Source organism: Schistocerca nitens, chromosome 8, assembly GCF_023898315.1.
Source record: "Schistocerca nitens isolate TAMUIC-IGC-003100 chromosome 8, iqSchNite1.1, whole genome shotgun sequence".
NCBI lineage: Eukaryota > Metazoa > Arthropoda > Insecta > Orthoptera > Acrididae > Schistocerca > Schistocerca nitens.
In genome coordinates this window covers 454,492,819-454,514,482 of record NC_064621.1, presented here as the reverse complement: position 1 = coordinate 454,514,482, position 21,664 = coordinate 454,492,819, and the positions used below count along the sequence as shown (strand labels likewise).

The following is a 21,664-nucleotide window of genomic DNA, read 5'->3' as shown; positions in this document are numbered from 1 at the left end:
TAGAGAATTTTAGAGAATCTGCGAAGTTATTTTGGTCCACTCCCTTTTTCTATAAAAAGAATTGCTACGGAAAAGGAGACATTGAGAACACATTTTCAACATTTTTTAACATAACAGGTTTTAATATTCTGGAATAGACGCGATGTTTGCAGGCAGCGTAAATCTGAAGAAAGGAAAGAAAACTTTAAGTCTACATTTTAGTATTTCGTCAGTTGCTAACATATTGGAGACGGACATCGTCTACGGGTTGAACGAGAAAGGGACACTGAATGGCACGATAGATTCTTATTCTGGAGGAAAGAACGGTAAATTTGAATTCGAATTGCTCTTTTGCCCTCGGAACCGTTCTCTTCCAGAAATAGTAACGATGGAGCTGTGTAGGTGATGCTGTTTATTGTGTTAAGGGTATCGATGGAAGAAATATTTGGGATGATACTGAAGTTCATAGACGCGAAGGTTTATAAAGGTTAAAGGCGATTAAAAACTAAGGGGTTGCAAGCTGCCATTGAAAGCTATTAATGTCCAGGTTCCGGGACTGATTTGCAGCTGTGGACGTGTTATTGTTGCTGTGGTCCTCAGTCGAATACTGATCTGAAGCAATTTTCCACCGCTGTCTATCCCGTGCAATCCCTTTAATCTCTGCATGGCTACTGCAACCTACACCCTTTTTTCAACTTCTTACTATGAAGGGATTAAAAGTACGGTGGAATAATGAACTAAAAATACAAGAGCTTCTCCGGAAAATCTGGGAGATAGAAACATGTCGTAAACACTGAGAAGAAGGAGTGACAAGGTAACAGAAGATGTGTTATACATCAGATAATAACTTCTGGGAGAGTGAGTGGGGGGAGGCGGAGGAGACAGAGATTGTGATGTATAGAACGAATAACTGACCAAATAGGGTGCAAGTGCTATTCTGGGATGAAGTTGGCACAGAAGCCATAGTGGGTCCCATCAAACGTAAGGAGACAGATAGAAAAAAATATGATCAAAGCTTGGTCCCTTCTGTCTTCCACCCCCCCCCCCACTCGCCCATCCCACCACCACCGCTCACTTACCTTGTCACGCAACAAATGAGTCTTTAACGTTTCATATTGTGTCGCAACAACTGATGCTTCTTTTCACACAACTTAAGCTATAACTTCAGCATCTCCGAGGAACGCATTTAATCCTGAGGATACATATCTAGTAACACATTTGAGAAGTTTCTAGTACTCATTATCTAAATATTTACCTTATATATGTCTCTTCTGTTCAAGAATAACACCTTCTCAAGAAACACGTAAATTTATGTTTAGTTTTTTCAGAATTGCTTTTCTGCCTGTAGCTAATTTGTATTTTATATCCTCGTTATTTAGGTCATGGATAATTATTTTGCAGCAAAAGGTCACCATTTAACATCTCACTTCGTAAAGTCTTGAACATCGTCTGATTTAATTCGACCACGTTTCATTACAGTTCTCTCCATTTAGTTTATGTTTACCTTATAACCTGTTTTCAATACACAATGCATTCCATTTAAGTGCCACTTCAAGTCCTTTGTCGTATCTGGGAGAATTACAAAGCCATCAGCAAACCACTTTCAAAAGTAATGATAGATTTCCTTCACTGCTTGCCTAATGTACAGATTGAATGTTATTGGGACAGCCTCACTCCCTTCTCAACTACAGCTTCCATCAAATCCCTGTAAGTATCTGGTTTCTGTACAAGTTACAAGAGGGATGTTCAAAAAGTTATGCAACACATATTTTTCTCAGCCAATTTCGGTTCAAAAATGCTGATTGCCTTGTGCGACATCTTGGTATATTCCGGCTTCATCTTCTATAGTCGTAAAGTTCCGATAGGTGGCGGCTGTGTACGCACCCATCAAAACGGCTTCTGTATCGGAGGTGCGTTCCATGAAGACAGCTCTTACTGAATGTCTTTTGGTGGAAAATCAGGGCATTGCATATATTGAGAGGCGCTTGCAGAATGCCTACAGAGATCTGGAAGTGAACAAAAGTACGGTAAGTCCCTGGGCGGGGCGTCTGTTATCACTCCAACAAGATCGCGCTAACGACAGATCACCCACGTGCTGGCCGGCCGTACACAGCTGTAACTCCTGCAATGTTGGAACGTGTGGACCTTCACGTTCGAGGTGATCGACGTATTAAAATCAAACAACTGGATGACTCTGTTGATAGTGCTTACACACTTGTCCACAAGTTACTTTAGCCAAAGGTGTGAGCCCACTGGTTTCCTGGCCGCCTATCAGAAGGCCATAAAGAGCGACAAAAGACCATCTGTGCGGAATTTTTTGCACGTTACGAGGCTGGTCGTGACGTATTTTTTTGTCGACCTTGGTCACACACAGGCTCGTCACTTTGAACCGGAAGATAACGGCGCTACATCATCTCCCCCCCCCCTCCCCAAAAGAAAAGTCCAAAGCCACACCCTCAGTCGCCAAAGTCAAGGCGACAGTCTTCAAGCACTCTCAAGGACCTATTCCTTTCGAGATCCTCTTCATGGTGCCACTACCGACTATGAACTATATTGTGCTACCCTCACGAAATCGAAGAAACAACTTCAGCATGTTCGTCGCCGCAAAAATGAAAATTAACTTGTCATTCTGATGACAGTGCAAGTATATCACAAAATGTCCGTATCGGGTCTTCCACCTTCCGAATACCATCTGTTTGGCTTGAGCCGTGTGCGTCTCGCGTTCGTGCCATTTGTTCTTTGGCATTTTGTTACATCGATTGGTGTCTTGTTTCTTCCTTACTTACTGGCGTAACGAAGTTGCTGGTTTGCCTCCTTTGGCAGCAGCAGCGCTTATCGATACTAGTACTGTCGTACTATCTTTGGAGTGACTGCTAGTATTTCCGGGTGGTGGTGGTGGTGCGTGTGGGGGTCAGTTGGTTGGGACGGAGCAGCGAGGAAATCTCAGTGACGCGATTCCAGGCTGGGACCGCTGGCAGCGAGCATGCGCTGTCAGATCGTGAGGTGATAGCTGCGAGAGCGAAAAATTTTGTTACCCCCGGAACCTGGACGCTGAAGTTGAGTGATCAGTTGACCTGTTATGAAACCTCAACTACTGTGACATCTCTTCGTACGTTTGCAGGTTGTTGCTCCCTGGGCATTTCGGGCTAGCAGCAACGTATGATGTGTTGGAGTCGGCGAAATCTAGCAGCCGTCTTCCTATATTGTGATTAATTATTAAATTGACTGTTACTTGCCAGTGAAGTGCACTAGCGGTATTTTCTGCCCTGTGGCCGTTAACGCCGCAAATACCTGCCCTGGTCGTTAGCGTAGTTTTCCTGCAGTGTGCCTTTCCTCGTCGTGTTGATGCTGTCCGGCACAGCGTGTAGCTCGACAGCCTTTTATTTATTTATTTATTTATCTAACCTGATCAGATTAGGGCCATCAGGCCATCTCTTACATCGGACCAGTGTTTCACACATGCAGCATTTCACACAAAAAAAAAAAAAAAATAGCTCTGAGCACTATGGGACTTAACATCTGAGGTCATCAGTCCCCTAGAACTTAGAACTACTTAAACCTAACTAAAGTAAGGACATCACACACATCCATGCCCGAGGCAGGATTCGAACCTGCGACCGTAGCAGTCTCGCGGTTCGGGACTGAAGCGCCTAGAACCGCACGGCCACCGCAGCCGGCCACTTCACACATCAGAGTTACATCATGACAATAGTTTAAATAAGAAAATTAGATTACTCTAGTCACAATATGAATAAAGAGTAATGACTAAAGTTGTTTCCTTCATATTTTGCTTAGAGGTGCTCCGCTGGCTGTTTTAGACGCCAATTGCTGAAGACGTAGTCCTTTTCGTATCACCGTCCTCGGCCGATATTTTCCATTATTGTGCCGTTGGCCGGACAGAAGGGAATTGGTGAAATTGTTGGTCGGTCCTTGGGCCATCCCTAGTTTCGGTTGTCACCTGATTATTTAACTTCAACTCTTGGCTGCCTGTCTCACCTCACCTTACGTTTGAGCTACCTAGTCAGGCCGACTCTTGGGATACTTCTGAGCACCACTTGTTCTGTTTGTTTTAGATTGCAATTTTCATTTTAGTTTGAAGTACTGTGTGAGGCCTTCAGCCATGTATTAATTCAGTTATTTCTAAATTTTACATAAAGGCCTTCAGTCGTGTTAAATTAAAATGTTGAAGATTGATTTTATTTTAAAAAAATTTTCCTTAAAATGTGTTCTATCTGAAATTGTTCGTAATCCAGGCTCTAAGCCGTTAGTTGTTCCATGTGTTTTGTGTGGCCTTCAGCTGAGGTTTTATGTGAACGCCTTTCAATAAGGCCTTCAGCCGTGTGTATTTCTTAAAGGAAGATTTTTTATAAGAAGGAAGCGGTTTGTTTCAAATTGTTTGTCTGACTTGTTGTTCAGGCCTTCAGCTGTTGTTTCAAATTTGTCTGTGGCCTTCTGCGACGCAATATGTTAATATTTTTTAATTAGGCTTTCAGCCGTTCTGTTGTAAGTTTAAAAAGAAATTTCTTGGTTAGAAAAATTGTTTCTCAATGTGTTTTAATTATAGTTGTCCCTGAAACGTGTAGTGTAAGCCTTCAACCGCTAATTGTTTTCAATTGCATTTTTTTTAAATTTTACCTTCTGTTTTTAATCGCTTTTGATTTCTAATCCAGGCCTTTAGGCATTCTTGTTTTTGATGTGGTTTTGGGTCTTCAGTCCGGAAAGCATGTCAAGTTTTCTTTAACTGGGCTTTCAGCTGTATTGTCTACTTGTGATCTTTTAAAGCAATGTGTCAATAAGTGGTTCTTAAAAAAATAAAGTTGTGTGTTTGATTGTGCAATTCTCAGTAACTGTTTACGGCCCCATCCACAATCGTAACCGTATCCTGTGCGGTCTCTGAATACCTACCAACCAGGTATCATGGCTCTCTGAAGGACGCAGTCTGCAGGAATCAGAACGTGGATGATGGGAAGGTTATTGATGCAGCAAGGCGTGGGCTCCGACGTCGAGCAGTCGAGTCGTACAATGCGGGCATACTGGCGTTCCCAGTAAGACGGCGTAAGGCCGTCGCATTGAACGGAGATTGTGTTGTAAAAAAGAATCTTGTAGATAAAAAAGTGGGTAATAATACGGTATATTGGCATTCAGAATAAAACCAACTTACTTCCAGAATACAGAACGTGTTGCATGACTTGTTGAACGCCCTATTGGCTATACATGCTACCTTCATAATTTCAAAGAGTGTATTCCAGTCAGATTCGTGGAAAGCTTTCGCTGCGGAGCTAGGCAGACTGTGTGTAGGCCTACTCACAGTTGACGTTGAGCGTGATGCGCTTGCTGACCGCCGGCGGCACGTCGTTGGACGCGATGCACAGGTAGGCTGCCATCTGGCGGCGGTCGAGTCTCGACAGCCGCAGCTCGTCCCCGTTGACGGTGTCCACTGGAAACAGAGAGCGCCGGCGCGCGACTGTCACTGGCTGCCGTAACACTACACTCAGGGAAAGGGCTTAAGACAAGTAAGTGAGGTGACAGAGTTAGAGGATAACGATGTGCAGACGTACAGATGGAGGTAGAATCCCGTACGTAAGGTGTAAAAGGACAGTGCATCGTCGGAGCTCTCATCTTCACTGAGGTGATTCATGTGGAGAGGCTTCCGACGTGATTATGGCGCGATGGGAAGTGATAGACATTTAAACGTGAAATTGTAGTTGGAGTTAGGCGCATCGCACATTCCATTTCACAAATCGTTAGGGAATTCAGTACACTACATCTACATCTACATATACTTACATACTCCGCAATCAATTTTACGGTGCGTGGCGGAGGGTACCTCGTACGACAACTAGCATTTTCTCTCCCTGTTCCACTTCCAAACAGAACGAGGGAAAAATGACTGCCTATATGCCCCTGTACGAGCCCAAATCTCTCTTATCTTATCTTTGTGTTCTTTCCGCGAAATGTAAGTTGGCGGCAGTAAAATTGTACTGCAGTCAAACTCAAATGCTGGTTCTCTAAATTTCCTCAGTAGCGATTCAAGGAAAGAACGCCTCCTTTCCTCTAGACACTCCCACTCGAGTTCCTGAAGCATTTCCGTAACACTCGCGTGATGATCAAACCCACCAGTAACAAATATAGCAGCCCGCCTATGAATTGTTTCTATGTCCTCCCTCAATCCGACCTGATAGGGATTCCAAACGCTCGAGCATTATTCAAGAACAGGTCAAATTAGTGTTTTATAAACAGTATCCTTTACAGATGAACCGCATCTTCCCAAAATTCTACCAATGAACCGAAGACGACTATCCGCCTTCTCCACAACTGCCATTATATGCTTGTCCCACTTCATATCGCTCTGCAATGTTACGCCCAAATATTTAATCGACGTGACTATGTCAAGGGCTACACTACTAATGGAGTATTCAAACAATACAGGATTCTTTTTCCTATTCATCTGCATTAATTTACATTTATCTATATTTAGAGTTATCTACCATTCTTTACACCAATCACAAATCCTGTCCAAGTCATCTTGTATCCTCCTACAGTCACTCAACGACGACACCTTCCCGTACACCACATCATCATCAGCAAACAGCCGCACTTTGCTATCTACCCTATCCAAACAACAACAGACCTACCACACTTCCCTGGGGCACTCCAGATGATACCCTCACCTCCGATGAACACTCACCATCGAGGACAACGTACTGGGTTCTATTACGTAAGACGTCTTCGAGACATTCACATACTTGGGAACCAATCCCATATGCTCGTACCTTAGTTAGGAGTCTGCAGTGGGGCACCGAGTCAAACGCTTTCCGGAAGTCAAAGAATATGGCAACCGTCTGATATCCTTCATCCATGGTTCGCAAGATATCATGTGAAAAAAGGGCGAGTTGCGTTTCACAGGAGCAATGCCTTCTAAATCCGTGCTGATGCATGGACAGCAACTTCTCAAGGAAATTATTATATTTCAACTAAGAATATGTTCGAGAATCCTGCAACAAACTGATGTTAAGGATATTGGTCTGTAATTTTGAGGTTCCGTCCTTCTACCCTTCTTATACATAGGCGTCTCCTGCGCTTTTCTCCACTCGCTCGGGACTTTTCGTTGGGCAAGAGAGTGGCGATAAATGCAAGCTAAGTAAGGAGCCAATGCAGTAGAGTACTCTCTGTAAAACCGAATTGGAATCCCATCAGGACCTGGCGATTTATTTATTTTCAACCCATTCAGCTGCTTCGTAATTGTAATACCTAGGTATTTAGTTGAATTTACGGCTTTTAGATTAGGCTGATTTATGGTGTAACCAAAGTTTAACGAGCTCCTTTAAGCACTCATGTGTATGACTTCACACTTTTCGTTAGTTAGGGACAACTGTCAATTTTCGCACCAATCAGAAATCTTTTCTAAATCGTTTTTCAGTTTGTTTTGAACTTCTGATGACTTTATTAGTCGATAAACGACAGCTTCATCTACAAACAACCGAAGACGGCTGCTCGGATTGTCTCCTAAACGGTTTAAATAGAAAAGGAACAGCGAAGGGCCTATAACACTACCTTGGGGAACGCCAGAAACCACTTTTGTTTTACTCGATGACCTCTCTGACAGGAAATCACAAATCTAGTCACATAACTTAGACGATGACCTCAGATGTTCAGTCCCATAATGCTTAGAGCAGGGCTTCACAACATACATGCTCGCAGAGCAAGCTGTGAGCAGCATGGCGCGAGCACGGAGCAGCGCGAGCACGCTACCCCCACTACCGGACCAGAGCGGAGAGTGGGGACAGTCACGTGGGGCACACAACAGCTGCAGTCAATGTAAATCCGCGGCAACCTGCAGGGATATCACTCACGAGTTATTACTGCGACAAATGAAACAAATAAAGGAGAATGTACACGTGCCACATAATTTTATTAGCTTAGTGTATGCCTCTACATTCGCATTAATTTGTGAACTGTTACACAATAAAAGGTGTCACTGAAGTGTAGGATTCTCGGTTATCTTGTACTTTTTGCCCTTTACAATTGCGTCTATGTTCGGAGTAATTGTTCTTGTGCATTTTAGGCGCAGCGTGCAGTTTAAATTTCGATCAGACAATGCGTTTCTCAGGCGCGTCTTGTTACATTTCATTGCAGAGAACAGTTGTTCACAAACATACGTGGAACCGAACATTGATGTTATTGTAGCCGCCAGTTTGTGCAAACGAGGAAATCTATCCTGAGGGAAGTGTCTGTAGAATTCCAAAATGTTTCTCTTGTTCTGAAATTTGTCTCTGTATTCTCTGTCACACTGCAGGTCAATAATTTCTTGCTGCAGTTCAGGACGAATCTCTTAAATATTCGCTGAATATGGAGAGAACAGATCAAAATCACTGTCTAGTACTGTCAGATCTTGGAAGCGCTGATCAACTAAACTATGTGAGTAACGTTCACAGTCTTTGTGAACATCTTGCATGGATGATAATTTAGGAAAATGAGCTAGGTTTCCTGTTTCCAGCTGACTCACCCAAAGTGTCAATTTCATTTTAAAAGCTCATATTCGATCTATGAAATGAGTAATTAGCAGATCTTTACCTTGTAGTGAAATGTTCAAAGCATTCAGATATCTCCTTAAATCTGCTAAGAACGCGAAATCACATTCAAACGTGCGCGCGCATTTCCCCTCCCTCCCCTCCCTCCCGCGCATTTCCCCTCCCTCCCCTCCCTCCCTACTCCGCGACCTCGCACCTGCTCGCGAGCACGTGCCTGAGCAGACGCGAGTACTCGCGCTCAAAACCGGCCAGTTGTTAAGCCCTGGCTTAGAGCCATTTGAACCATCGGCGTTTGCTTAGAGTTTTCGATGCTAACAGACAAGCAACACTAGCGCTAAATAACCGCAGAAATCAATATGGGACGTATGAAGGACACACACGGTACGACAGTGCGGCGATATGTGGGTTAATGGGATATGGCAGCAGACGACCGAGGCAAGAGCCTTTGCTAACAGCGCGTTGTCCCTCGCAGCGCCTCTCCTGGGCTCGTCACCATATCGGTTTGCCTGGTCTGGTCAGTCAGTCAGTCAGTCAGTCAGTCAGTCAGTCAGTCCCGATATCAGTTGGTAAGAGCCGAAGGCAGGAGTCGAGTGTGGCGCAGATCGCACGAAGCCAGGGATTCAAGTTGCTAAGAAAGCGCTGTGGTGGTAGTTTGATAATGGTGTGGGCTGTGTTTACATGGACTGGATTGGATCATGTTTACGTTCGGCTACTTGGAAGCCATTTTCAGCCATTGATGGACTTCATGCTTCAAAACAACGATGGATTTTTTATGAATGACAATGCGCAGTCTCACAGGGCAAAATTTGCTCGCGACTGGTTTGAAGAACGTTCTGAGAAATTCGTACGAATGATTTGGACACCCAGATCACCTGACATGGATCCCATCGAACATTAATGGAACACATCCGAGAGTTTAGTTCCTGCACAGAAACCTACACCGGTAACACTTCCGCATTTGTGGACTGCTATAGAGAGTGATGTGACTCAGCATTTCTGCGGGAGACTTCCAGCAACATGTTGAGTCCATATTGAGCGAAAGAAGGTCCGATATGATATTAGGAGGTATCCCATGATCCTCTTCATCTCAGCGTATAGGCACCTAGATCACCCTTCAGAGAGAAAATACATTGCTACTGCGTTACGTAGGACAACTGTCCTGTGAAGTACTTTGGACAAACAGGCAGAAGCTTTCGTACTAGATTTAAAGAACATCTTAATTTGTCTAACTCCAAGTCAGCCGTAAGTAACCATCTGTGTGAGAGGGACACTCCATTATAGATCTGCAATATAAATTAAAAAATTCTTCATCGGCGAAGAAAGGGACATGAATAGAACGTTCTCAAAGAGATCGAAATATTAAGATGCAAAAATAATCTTTCAATGCACACGCAAAACGTGCAGCTAGAATTGCGCCACCGCAAGGTTTCAGGAAACTTCGACTGCTTAACTACAGGGTGCATTATTCAAACAGTGGAGCAAACATCACGGATGCATCGGTGCAATCTGTGAAAACAATGGCAAGAACGAATTATTCGAAGCCACAACGAGTGTTTATTTACTATTAATGTGTGTCTGTGTGTGTGTGTGTGTGCAGAGTCCGCTCCTTCTGTCCGGAGATTATTTGAAAAGAGGTTTCCAGGTGTTTGAATTCCGACTCGTCATCCAATTCAGAAATTAGTGAATTTTCAGAAAGTGTTCATCACAAGCAGGGTAACCGACTACGTACAGTTCTCACAGAAGTTCATCTCGATGACACTCCATACCGCCTGGAAAACTACCTTAAGAAGTTTCTTAGACGTCTTTCACAGCAAACACAAATCTCTTGCACCTATTTACAAACAGCTGCTAAGTTACTTGGGCTACGGCCCTGTAAAAGAACAGTAGAGCAAGAACGTAAATTCGTGATACAGTGCACAAGGTTAGGTTTTGCAAATGGGTTTGGAAATAATTCCATGATGGTGACACAGATATGTTAATCCCAAACTGTTGACATTGGAGCGCCGATGGATTTACTGTGCTTCTTGAGGAATCTCTTCACAGTCACATAGTATGAATTTGATGCGCAGGTTGTTTAATGACACATTGAATAGTGAAAGATATGCGAAAAAAATTTTACAGCCATTTCCTAATGAGTTAAGTAGAGGAGAACGGAGCTTTCCGTTTTTCCTAACGGGGTTCCGCAAGGACTTATATGGCCTATGTTTCTTTGAAAGCAATTCACAGCGTGTTCTATGACAGCCTGCTCGTATATCTCGGCTAAACCCAGTGCGATTTCTATTTGTGGGGAGCAACAGAAAGTAAAGGACACAAAACGAAACCGCACATTTTACCAGAACTTGAGGACAATATCTGCGAGGCAATTGGATCAATTTCTCAAAGAGAATTATATCGCGTGATGAATAATTTCTTGAGCGGATGTCAGAAATGCATGGAAAACAATGTCAGGCTCTTCCAGTATATCACTGCGTGACCCGAGTGAGTATATTTTAAATATAGTACTGCGGCAGTAGACGGGCGACACGGCATCTGAATAGCCGGGGAACGGAGCGCTCGCAGCCACCGTCCACTGCGTCATACGTGTGGTTATCAGACATATGGAACATATGCTATTCCCTATTTTAAATAATTTTTACACAGTGTTAAGTAACATTCCACTAAGTTATATTCATGCATGACCTCCACAATTGTTAAATATTATGAGTTTCATAGACAACCATTTATGTTCTTTTTATTACTGAAGATTTTTCAATAATTTTCTGTATCATTTGTTTCATTTTACAACTATATTGCTCTAGACATGATAGCCTCTCACGCTCCTCGTTCCCTTGATTAGATAATAAAATAACTGTTGTATCTTAGGTTCATCAAACTTCCCCTTGTAAAATTGTTTGTAAAGGTCCTAGCCAACTTTTTCTGCCACATTTCATAATTCTGTTCCTATGTCGCCTCCCGTTGTACACGGTTTCACCCCCATGCGCTGGTTTCCTCATCAGCTCCGGCAATGGTTCATCTCAATTCCAGTCTTGACGTTAGCTGCTTACCTCATGTCGTCAGCAGATGTTGACGCTATTGGTATGCTTATATAATATTTCTACCTTCCCCTTTCCCCAGTCCTCCTTTTATCTCGATGATCATCTACGTTTCATGCAGTATTTTGTCTATACCTCACCTACGTTACCAATCATAATGTTATACAGTTTCTGTTTTTGCGATTTATTTTACCTTACCAAGTTAACGTAGGTTTTCATCAATTGAACATAAATTTGTTTCAAACCTTTCCATCCATCTTTTTTGCCGCTTTTCATTTATTCTAGGCTTCTTTATTGGAACGATGTATCTTAATTTGAGTACCGACCTCTTGGCGGTTGAACAATTTTATTAGTATTGGAGGATAATCTTTAGTTGTTGACTGGTTATGCTTAGTCTAAGTTCTGAAATAAATGTGAGTAGATAATTTTCTATACACTGCAATTTCCAGTTCAAATACATTTTAACAGAATCAGGAATTTATACGTTTCTCACTTGTTTATTTACAGATGCATCCTGAATTCGTGGCTCTAAAACCAATAACTAGTTGAACCATAAATAAATACTTGTCATACAGCTAAAGCAGTCTTTGTCATCATGATTCTAAGAGAAATCCGCAACTCATCCAAGGCTCTACAGTACAGTGTACTAACTAATATTTACACAAAATAATAGACACAACTTGATAATTAGCAAGTGAGTAACTAATCCCATAATGTATAACGTTTCAGTCACATCACAAAACCGAAATACCTCTTTAGTTTTACGTACACTACAACTGAACTATAACATTAATGTTATAATAAACTTTTGGGAAAAGTTTTGGTGGGAAATGATGATGGAGGATACAGAAAAATTCTCAAAGAAAGGCACCTCTTTTTGTACATTAGCGAAAAAAGGAAGGTAGTGTCACGGATATGATTTGCGACTTGGTATGGCTGACATTAAGACAAAATCTTTTATCGTTACGTCGAGATATTTTCATTAAATTTCCAACTTTGTCCATCGTAAGCGAAAATCATGGCGAGAAACGAACACAGTAATAAAATAAGAGAGATGAAAGCTGTCTGTTAAATATATAAGTGTTCGTTTTTCCCCGTGGTAAGTCTTCCAAATCCACCCTATAATGAGTCACTAAGTAACGTACATTGTGCTTAACGTCAGCTTTGAAATACAAAAGTAAAACTATTCAAAGCACGCCCGAAGTATAGCAAAGTTCCGAGACCTGTACAATACTTAAGCTGTCTTTAGTTCGTGACTGCACGATTTGTTTATACCAATAAGGGAACAACACCTACTCGTCACAAATGATTTCTTCCAGTTTTATGGTGTATGTAGAGGTTGGCCAGAAACGAAAGTGACGTAAGCGGGACTTCCAGTTCGCCAAGCATTTGAAAAAGGAAAAGCATTTTCGGCGCTGGTTGGATGAGACGTAAGCCACTTACGTTAGCACGATCTCCAGGAAGCTGTTGGCGCAGCGGAAGAGTACTGTAATCTGAGGCTCCTGTGGTCGAGTCGCCATGCGAAAACATTTTTTTATTTTTTAGTTTTTACGTTACTTTTTTCTGAAACATCAGTCTTCTGAATGGGTTGATGCGGCACGCCACGAATTCCTGTCCTGTGCCACACTTTTCATTTCAGAGTAGCGTTTACAACATACGCTCTCAATTACTTTTTTGGATGTATTCCAATCTTGAAGTTACAATCTGCTGGGTCATTAGGCCGCTTCATGTTTCATCAAAAATGATCGTTCCATATGCTGGGATCATCCTCAGGATCTTCTGGTGTCCACTACTGCTATTCTAGCAGTAGTGGACACCAGAAGATCCTGAGGAATATCCCTTCAGAGGGGTCGATACGTCGATCATTTTAGAAGAAACATGATGCGCCCTAATAACCCAGAAGATTTTAACTTCAGTGACAACGGCCACGAAAACCTGCAGACTTACATATTCCAAACTTGTTTTCCTCTACAGTATTTACCGTCAAAAGCTCCAACTGGTAGAATGTAAGTTATTCTCTAACCTTTCATCCAGTCCCTCGATCTTGTCAGTTTTTTTCCGTATGTGCTGCGATTCGGCGGACAACCTCCTTCCTCATTCTTTACCTTTTCAGTCCACCAATTTTCAACGTTCTTCTGTAGCTAACCATCTCAAATGCTTCGATCGTCCTCTGTTCCAGTTATCCCACAATCTATTTTTCACTAACATAACGTCTGTGTCCCAAAACCTATATCTCAAAAATTTCTTCCTCAAACTATGGCGTACATTTGATACTTATAGACCTCTATTACTCAGGAACGCCTTTTTGCCACTCCTAGTCTCCTTTTTATGTCCTTGCTCCGTCCGTCAGTGGCTATTTTGCTGCCCAGGTAGCAGAATCCCTTAATCTACTTCACCATCACAAATTTTGATGGTAATGTTCTTGGTATTCTCCTTTCTGCTTTTTCTCATTAGTTTCCTCTTCTTCGATTTGCTCTCAATCCACATTAAACTGTTCATTCCATTCACCAGATCTTGCAATTGTCCTTAACTTTCACTGAGAAGAGCAAAGTCATCAGCGAATTGTGTGATTCGTTTCACGTTGAATTTTAATCTCACCCTTGAACTTTTATTTCCAGCATTGCTTCTTCGGTGTAAGGATTCAGCAATAGGAGAGAGAGGCTATATCGCTGCCTCCACCCTTTTTAATCTGAGCACTATGTTCTTGGTATCCCAGTCTTATTGTTTCCTCTTGTTTCTTGTACATATTGCATATTACATGTCTTTCCCCTACAGTTTACCCCATTTTTCACATAATTTCGAACATCTTGCACAATTTTACATTGTCTTAAGCTTTTTCCTGGTCGACAAATCCCATAAATGTGTCTTGATTTTTCTTTAGTCTTGCTTCTGTTATCAACTGCAATGTCAGAACTATCTCTCTGGTGGCTTTACCTCTCTTAAAGCCAAACTGATATTCATCTAACAAATTCTCAATTTTCTTCTCTATTCCTCTGTACACTGTTCTTGCCAGCAACTTGGATGTGCAAGCTGTTAAGCTGATTCTGCTGTAATTCTCGCAGTTGTAGGCTCTCGCAGTGTTGGGAAATGTGTGGGTGCTGTTTCCCGAAAATCTGATAGTCTCATACATTCTACACACCCAACAACGTTAATAGTCTTTTTTATGCCACTTCAATCAATGATTTTTGAAATTCCAATCGAATGTTAGCGATCACTTCCGCTTTATTTGATCTGAAGTCTTTCCGCATATCCGCGTTCTCTTCCGCATTTAACAGTGGAATTCCTATTACACTCTAAATGTTGCAGCCTTTCCTCTTAATTTCAGCGATGGTTGTTTTGACTTTTCTATAATCTGAGTCATTCCTTAACACCAGTTTTCTTTTTCGATTTCTTCACATTTTTCATGCATCAATTTTTCCTTAGCTTCCCTGCACTTCCCATTTATTTCATTCTTAGGTGACTTGTGTTTCTGTATTTCCGAAATTAGCTGAACGGTTTTGTACTTCCTTCTTTGTCAACTGACTGAATTATTTCTTCTATTTCCTTTGGTTTGCTGATAGCTACCTTCGTTGTACCTAAGTTTTTCTTTCCAACTTCTTTGATTGCTCTTTCTAGAGATGTCTGTTCCTCCTCCACTGAACTGCCTTCTGAGCTATTCATTGTCGCTGTATCTATAGCTCCATAGAATTTCAACCTCTTAAACATTAGCGTACAGTCCATAATTACTAAATTGTGATGTTTGTCTGTATCTGGTTCTGGATATGCCTTACAATCTACACTCCTGGAAATTGAAATAAGAACACCGTGAATTCATTGTCCCAGGAAGGGGAAACTTTATTGACACATTCCTGGGGTCAGATACATCACATGATCACACTGACAGAACCGCAGGCACATAGACACAGGCAACACAGCATGCACAATGTCGGCACTAGTACAGTGTATATCCACCTTTTGCAGCAATGCAGGCTGCTATTCTCCCATGGAGACGATCGTAGAGATGCTGGATGTAGTCCTGTGGAACGGCTTGCCATGCCATTTCCACCTGGCGCCTCAGTTGGACCAGCGCTCGTGCTGGACGTGCAGACCGCGTGAGACGACGCTTCATCCAGTCCCAAACATGCTCATTGGGGGACAGATCCGGAGATCTTGCTGGCCAGGGTAGTTGACTTACACCTTCTAGAGCACGTTGGGTGGCACGGGATACATGCGGACGTGCATTGTCCTGTTGGAACAGCAAGTTCCCTTGCCGGTCTAGGAATGGTAGAACGATGGGTTCGATGACGGTTTGGATGTACCGTGCACTATTCAGTGTCCCCTCGACGATCACCAGTGGTGTACGGCCAGTGTAGGAGATCGCTCCCCACACCATGATGCCGGGTGTTGGCCCTGTGTGCCTCGGTCGTATGCAGTCCTGATTGTGGCGCTCACCTGCACGGCGCCAAACACGCATACGACCATCATTGGCACCAAGGCAGAAGCGACTCTCATCGCTGAAGACGACACGTCTCCATTCGTCCCTCCATTCACGCCTGTCGCGACACCACTGGAGGCGGGCTGCACGATGTTGGGGCGTGAGCGGAAGACGGCCTAACGGTGTGCGGGACCGTAGCCCAGCTTCATGGAGACGGTTGCGAATGGTCCTCGCCGATACCCCAGGAGCAACAGTGTCCCTAATTTGCTGGGAAGTGGCGGTGCGGTCCCCTACGGCACTGCGTAGGATCCTACGGTCTTGGCGTGCATCCGTGCGTCGCTGCGGTCTGGTCCCAGGTCGATGGGCACGTGCACCTTCCGCCGACCACTGGCGACAACATCGATGTACTGTGGAGACCTCACGCCCCACGTGTTGAGCAATTCGGCGGTACGTCCACCCGGCCTCCCGCATGCCCACTATACGCCCTCGCTCAAAGTCCGTCAACTGCACATACGGTTCACGTCCACGCTGTCGCGGCATGCTACCAGTGTTAAAGACTGCGATGGAGCTCCGTATGCCACGGCAAACTGGCTGACACTGACGGCGGCGGTGCACAAATGCTGCGCAGCTAGCGCCATTCGACGGCCAACACCGCGGTTCCTGGTGTGTCCGCTGTGCCGTGCGTGTGATCATTGCTTGTACAGCCCTCTCGCAGTGTCCGGAGCAAGTATGGTGGGTCTGACACACCGGTGTCAATGTGTTCTTTTTTCCATTTCCAGGAGTGTATTATCTGATTTCGGAAAATTTGCCCAACCATGAAGTAATCTAACTGAACTCCTTCCGTATCTCCCGGTCTTTTCCAAACATGCCTCCTCCTTTTGTGATTCTTCATCACCGTTTTTTGTCTGACATATATTTCTGAGCACAGTGAGACTTTATCCTCTCTCATTCCTATTACCAAGCCAATATTCTTCCGGAATATATTGTATTGATTAGTATTTTCATAAAAGGGAGGGAAAGGAAGGCAAAGGAAAGTGTGAGGTTATAAATAAATTTCTGAGAAAATATCCGTGAGGATTCTTAACATAATTTTACAAGAAGAGATTGTAATTAAAGCGTAAAGAACTTAGTATTTCATTTTGATTTTCGGGCAGCTCTTAACAGAAAAAATATTCCCGCTTATCTGTTTTTATTGCCAGGAAAGCATCTGATAAAAAAGTTTCAGAAGTTCTCTTATATCGTCGAGAGGGAAAAGAAAGTTACATCAGACTGCCTCTTTCCATGATACATCACCACCTATCCTCGCCAGTATATGGCGAAATGATGCGTTACGTGTCTTTTATTGCCGAGCCGTGCGATGAAAAAGTACCTTTTATGAATCGAAACCGAGTTTTCTTTTTTATACTTTAATACCACCGGGTAGTTTTAAAAATGTGGCGATTGTAACTCGTGGAAGATGACGAGAGAATGACGAAATCACACAGCAAGTGGAAATCATGAAGTGTAAAATAAAACAAGTCTCTAATTTTACATGCGATGTTCTCGTTTACGCAACACAACCCCTTTCTGGTAATTATTTTGCAATACCAAATTTTTCTTTGTTTTATCTTTTTATAGTATTTTAATAGAATATTAATAAAAGCAATATAGTGGGCATTCTGTCAGTTGATTTATGCTGTAAGTAGCGTAAAAATTGATAATAAAAGCAGCTTCTGCATGGGACCTCGATCCCACAACTCCCGTATTACCCTTCTGCACTCTTCTCGCTACGCCAACTGCTACATGGAAACCATGGTAATGCAAATGGCTCATACCTCTCCTGTCTCGGGCCGAAGGTGGTATTTTTCCTAAACACTTGACCATGAGGAGCTCCCTCTTATGTCACTTTCATTTCATGTCCGACTTTGAGTATACAATACATTTGGACTAAATCGGTGAATGCGAGTAGGCGTTGTCCCCTTGTAGGCGTCACATTCTCTGTATTTGATCACACCTCCGGTTTTCATCTGCTAAACCCTCTCGCCTATCTCCCTCTTTCTCTTCATCCTTATGTCCATTCATTAATCTAATTCTTTCTCTCTCTCCATTCCCCCCCCCCACCTCTCTCTCTCTCTCTCTCTCTCTCTCTCTCACACACACACACACACACTCTCTACCTAACTCTTACTCTTTCCCTTTGTGTATCACTCGGTCAACAGTCTATCCATCTGTTTAATTTTATTCTTTGATTATGTTGACATCCTTATGCTTGAGGTGCTGTGTGTTGTATTTCCTTCTTTTGGTACACGAGTATTTCTTCAATATCTACAACGTGTGGTGTTACCTTATAGTCCTCCTTGCTAGATGCTTACTCCACAATACAGTTGTTTTAGCTTATTAGAGCGATAGTATTCCTCTGAAATAACAAGAAAAATTCTTAAAGAAGACAGAGAGAAAATAATATCAGTTAACTATATCACTGGTGAACAGAACTTCTGGAAACTGACGCTAGGCTAAAAAGTACGCACAAGTGTGAATACTCAATCAAATCGGAACACAGTAGCGGCAAATAGAGGGGCGAAATTCAAAAGGATGGGGAAATTATGGTACAGAGGAGATGTGCTTACGATTTCACTGAGGCATGGACAGTTTAGCTGTATTAAACTTGGAAAGAAGTTCGTTTGAAACGATGCGAAGAACAGGCAAAAGTGGAGGCACAAATCATTGACGAAAATACTATGAATAGCTCTAGTCATGTTGAAGAAGAAGAAGCAGTTAGGCTAAAGCAGGGCTTAACAACTGGCCAGTTTTGAGCGCGAGTACTCGTGTCTGCTCAGGCACGTGCTCGCGAGCAGGTGTAAGGTCGCGGAGTAGGGAGGGAGGGGAGGGACGGGAAATGCGTGCGCATGTTTGAATGTGATCTCGCGTTCTTAGCAGATTTAACTAGCCATCTGAATGCTCTGAACATTTTACTACAAGGTAAAGATCTGCTAATTACTCATTTCATAGATCGAATATGAGCTTTTAAAATGAAATTGACACTTTGGGTGAGTCAGCTGGAAACAGGAAACCTAGCTCATTTTCCTAAATTATCATCCATGCAAGATGTTCACAAAGACTGTGAACGTCATTCACATAGTTTAGTTGATCAGCGCTTTCAAGATCTGACAGCACTAGACAGTGATTTTGATCTGTTCTCTCCATATTCAGCGAATATTTAAGAGATTCGTCCTGAGCTGCAGCAAGAAATTATTGTCCTGCAGTGTGACAGAGAATACAGAGACAAATTTCAGAACAAGAAAACCATTTTGGAATTCTACAGACACTTCCCTCAGGATAGATTTCCTCGTTTGCACAAACTGGCGGCTACAATAATATCAATGTTCGGTTCCACGTATGTTTGTGAACAACTGTTCTCTGCAATGAAATGTAACAAGACGCACCTGGGAAACGCATTGACTGATCGAAATTTAAACTGCAAGCTGCGACTAAAATGCACAAGAACAATTACTCCGAACATAGACGCAATTGTAAAGGGCAAAAAGTACAAGATAACCGAGAATCCCACACTTCAGTGACACCTTTTATTGTGCAACAGTTCACAAATTAATGCGAATGTAGAGGCATACACTAAGCTAAGAAAATTATGTGGCATGTGTTCATTCTCCTTTATTTGTTTTATTTGTCGCAGTAATAATTCGTGAGTGATATCCCTGCAGGTGGCCTCGGATTTACATTGACTGGCGGCAGCTGTTGTGTGCCCCACGTGACTCTCCCCACTCTCCGCTCTGGTCCGGTAGTGGGGGTAGCGTGCTCACGCTGCTCCGTGCTCGCACCTTGCTGTTCACAGCTTGCTCCGCGAGCACGTATGTTGTGAAGCCCTGGGCTAAAGCAATATATGTGGGTAGCCCCAGAAAACAGATATGTTAAAGGTCAAAATGATATCATCATCATCATCATCATCATCATCATCATTGAAGACTGATTATGCATTTCAGTGTTCAGTCTGGAGCATAGTCCCACTTATAAAATTCCTCTATGATTCCCTATTCAGTGCTAATATTGGTGTCTCTTCTGATGTTAAGCCTATTACTTCAAAATCATTCTTAACCGAATCCAGGTACCTTCTCCTTGGTCTACCCCGACTCCTCCTACCCTCTACTGCCGAACCCATGAGTCTCTTGGGTAACCTTGCTTCTCCCATGCGTGCAACATGACCCCACCATCTAAGCCTGTTCGCCCTGACTGCTACATCTATAGAATTCATTCCCAGTTTTTCTTCGATTTCGTCATTGTGGACACTTTCCTGCCATTGTTCCCATCCACTAGTACCTGCAATCATCCTAGCTACTTTCATACCCATAACATCAACCTTGTTGATAAGGTAACCTGAATCCACCCAGCTTTCGCTCCCATACAACAAAGTTGGTCGAAAGATTGAACGGTGCACAGATAACTTAGTCTTGGTACTGACATCCTTCTTGCACAAGAGGGTAGATCATAGCTGAGCGCTCACTGCATTAGCTTTGCTACAACTCGCTTCCAGTTCTTTCACTATGTTGCCATCCTGTGAGAATATGCATCCTAAGTACTTGAAACCGTCCACCTGTTCTTTGTTCCTCCTATTTGGCACTCAAGCCGTTTATATCTCTTTCCCACTGACATTACTTTAGTTTTGGAGATGCTAATCTTCATACCATAGTCCTTACATTTCTGATCTAGCTCTGAAATATTACTTTGGAAACATTCAATCGAATCTGCCATCAGAAATAAGTCATCCGCATATTCGAGACTGCTTATTTTGTGTTCACGTATCTTAATCTCACCCAGTCAGTCTATTGTTTTCAACATATGATCCATAAATAATATGACCAACAGTGGAGACAGGTTGCGGCCTTGTCTTACTCCTGAAACTACTCTGAACCATGAACTCAATTTACCGTCAACTCTAACTGCTGCCTGACTATCTATGTAAAGACCTATAGTTGCTTGCAAAAGTTTGCCTCCTATTCCATAATCTCGTAAAACAAACAATAACTTCCTCCTATGAACCCGGTCATAAGCCTTTTCTAGATCTATAAAGCATAGATACAATTCCTTGTTCCACCCGTAACACTTCTCCATTATTTGCCGTAAGCTAAAGATCTGGTCCTGACAACCTCTAAGAGGCCTAGACCCACACTGATTATGACCCAATTTGTCCTCCACTAATACTCGTACTTTCCTTTCAACAATACCTGAGAAGATTTTACCCACAACGCTGATTAAAGAGATACCTCTTTAGTTGTTACTACCGTTTCCGTTTCCATGCTTAAAGATTGGTGTGATTACTGCTTTTGTCCAGTCTGATGGAACCTGTCCCGACTCCCACGCCATTTCAATTATCGTGTGTAGCCATTTAAGATCTGACATTCCACTGTATTTGATGAGTTCCGACTTAATTTCATTCACCCCAGCCGCTTTATTGCACTGCAGTCTATTCACCATTTTCTCCACTTCCTCAAATGTGATCCTATTTCCATCATCATTCCTATACCATTGTACATTGTAATCTGAAACATTACTGATCGTATTGTCACCTACATTGAGCAACTCTCCAAATAGATAAAAACATAAAAAGCTGCATAGGTTTGAAAGTGATATTATTAAACTGAAATGATAAGGGGAATAAAGAGATTCTACAAACTGCACAGTTAGTTCCTGTTTAGTATAAAAAGAGAGTAGGGATA

General features: G+C 42.7%; 1 protein-coding gene across 1 annotated transcript in view; it reads right to left on the bottom strand.

The window, feature by feature from the left end:
- The window catches only part of LOC126199609 (lachesin-like), a 423,616-nt gene that overhangs the window by 32,387 nt on the left and 369,565 nt on the right, over positions 1-21,664 (bottom strand). Inside the window, exon 4 of the mRNA XM_049936537.1 lies at positions 5,288-5,416. Within this exon, the coding sequence (XP_049792494.1) occupies positions 5,288-5,416 (129 nt within the window). The remainder of the gene's footprint in view (positions 1-5,287; positions 5,417-21,664) is intronic.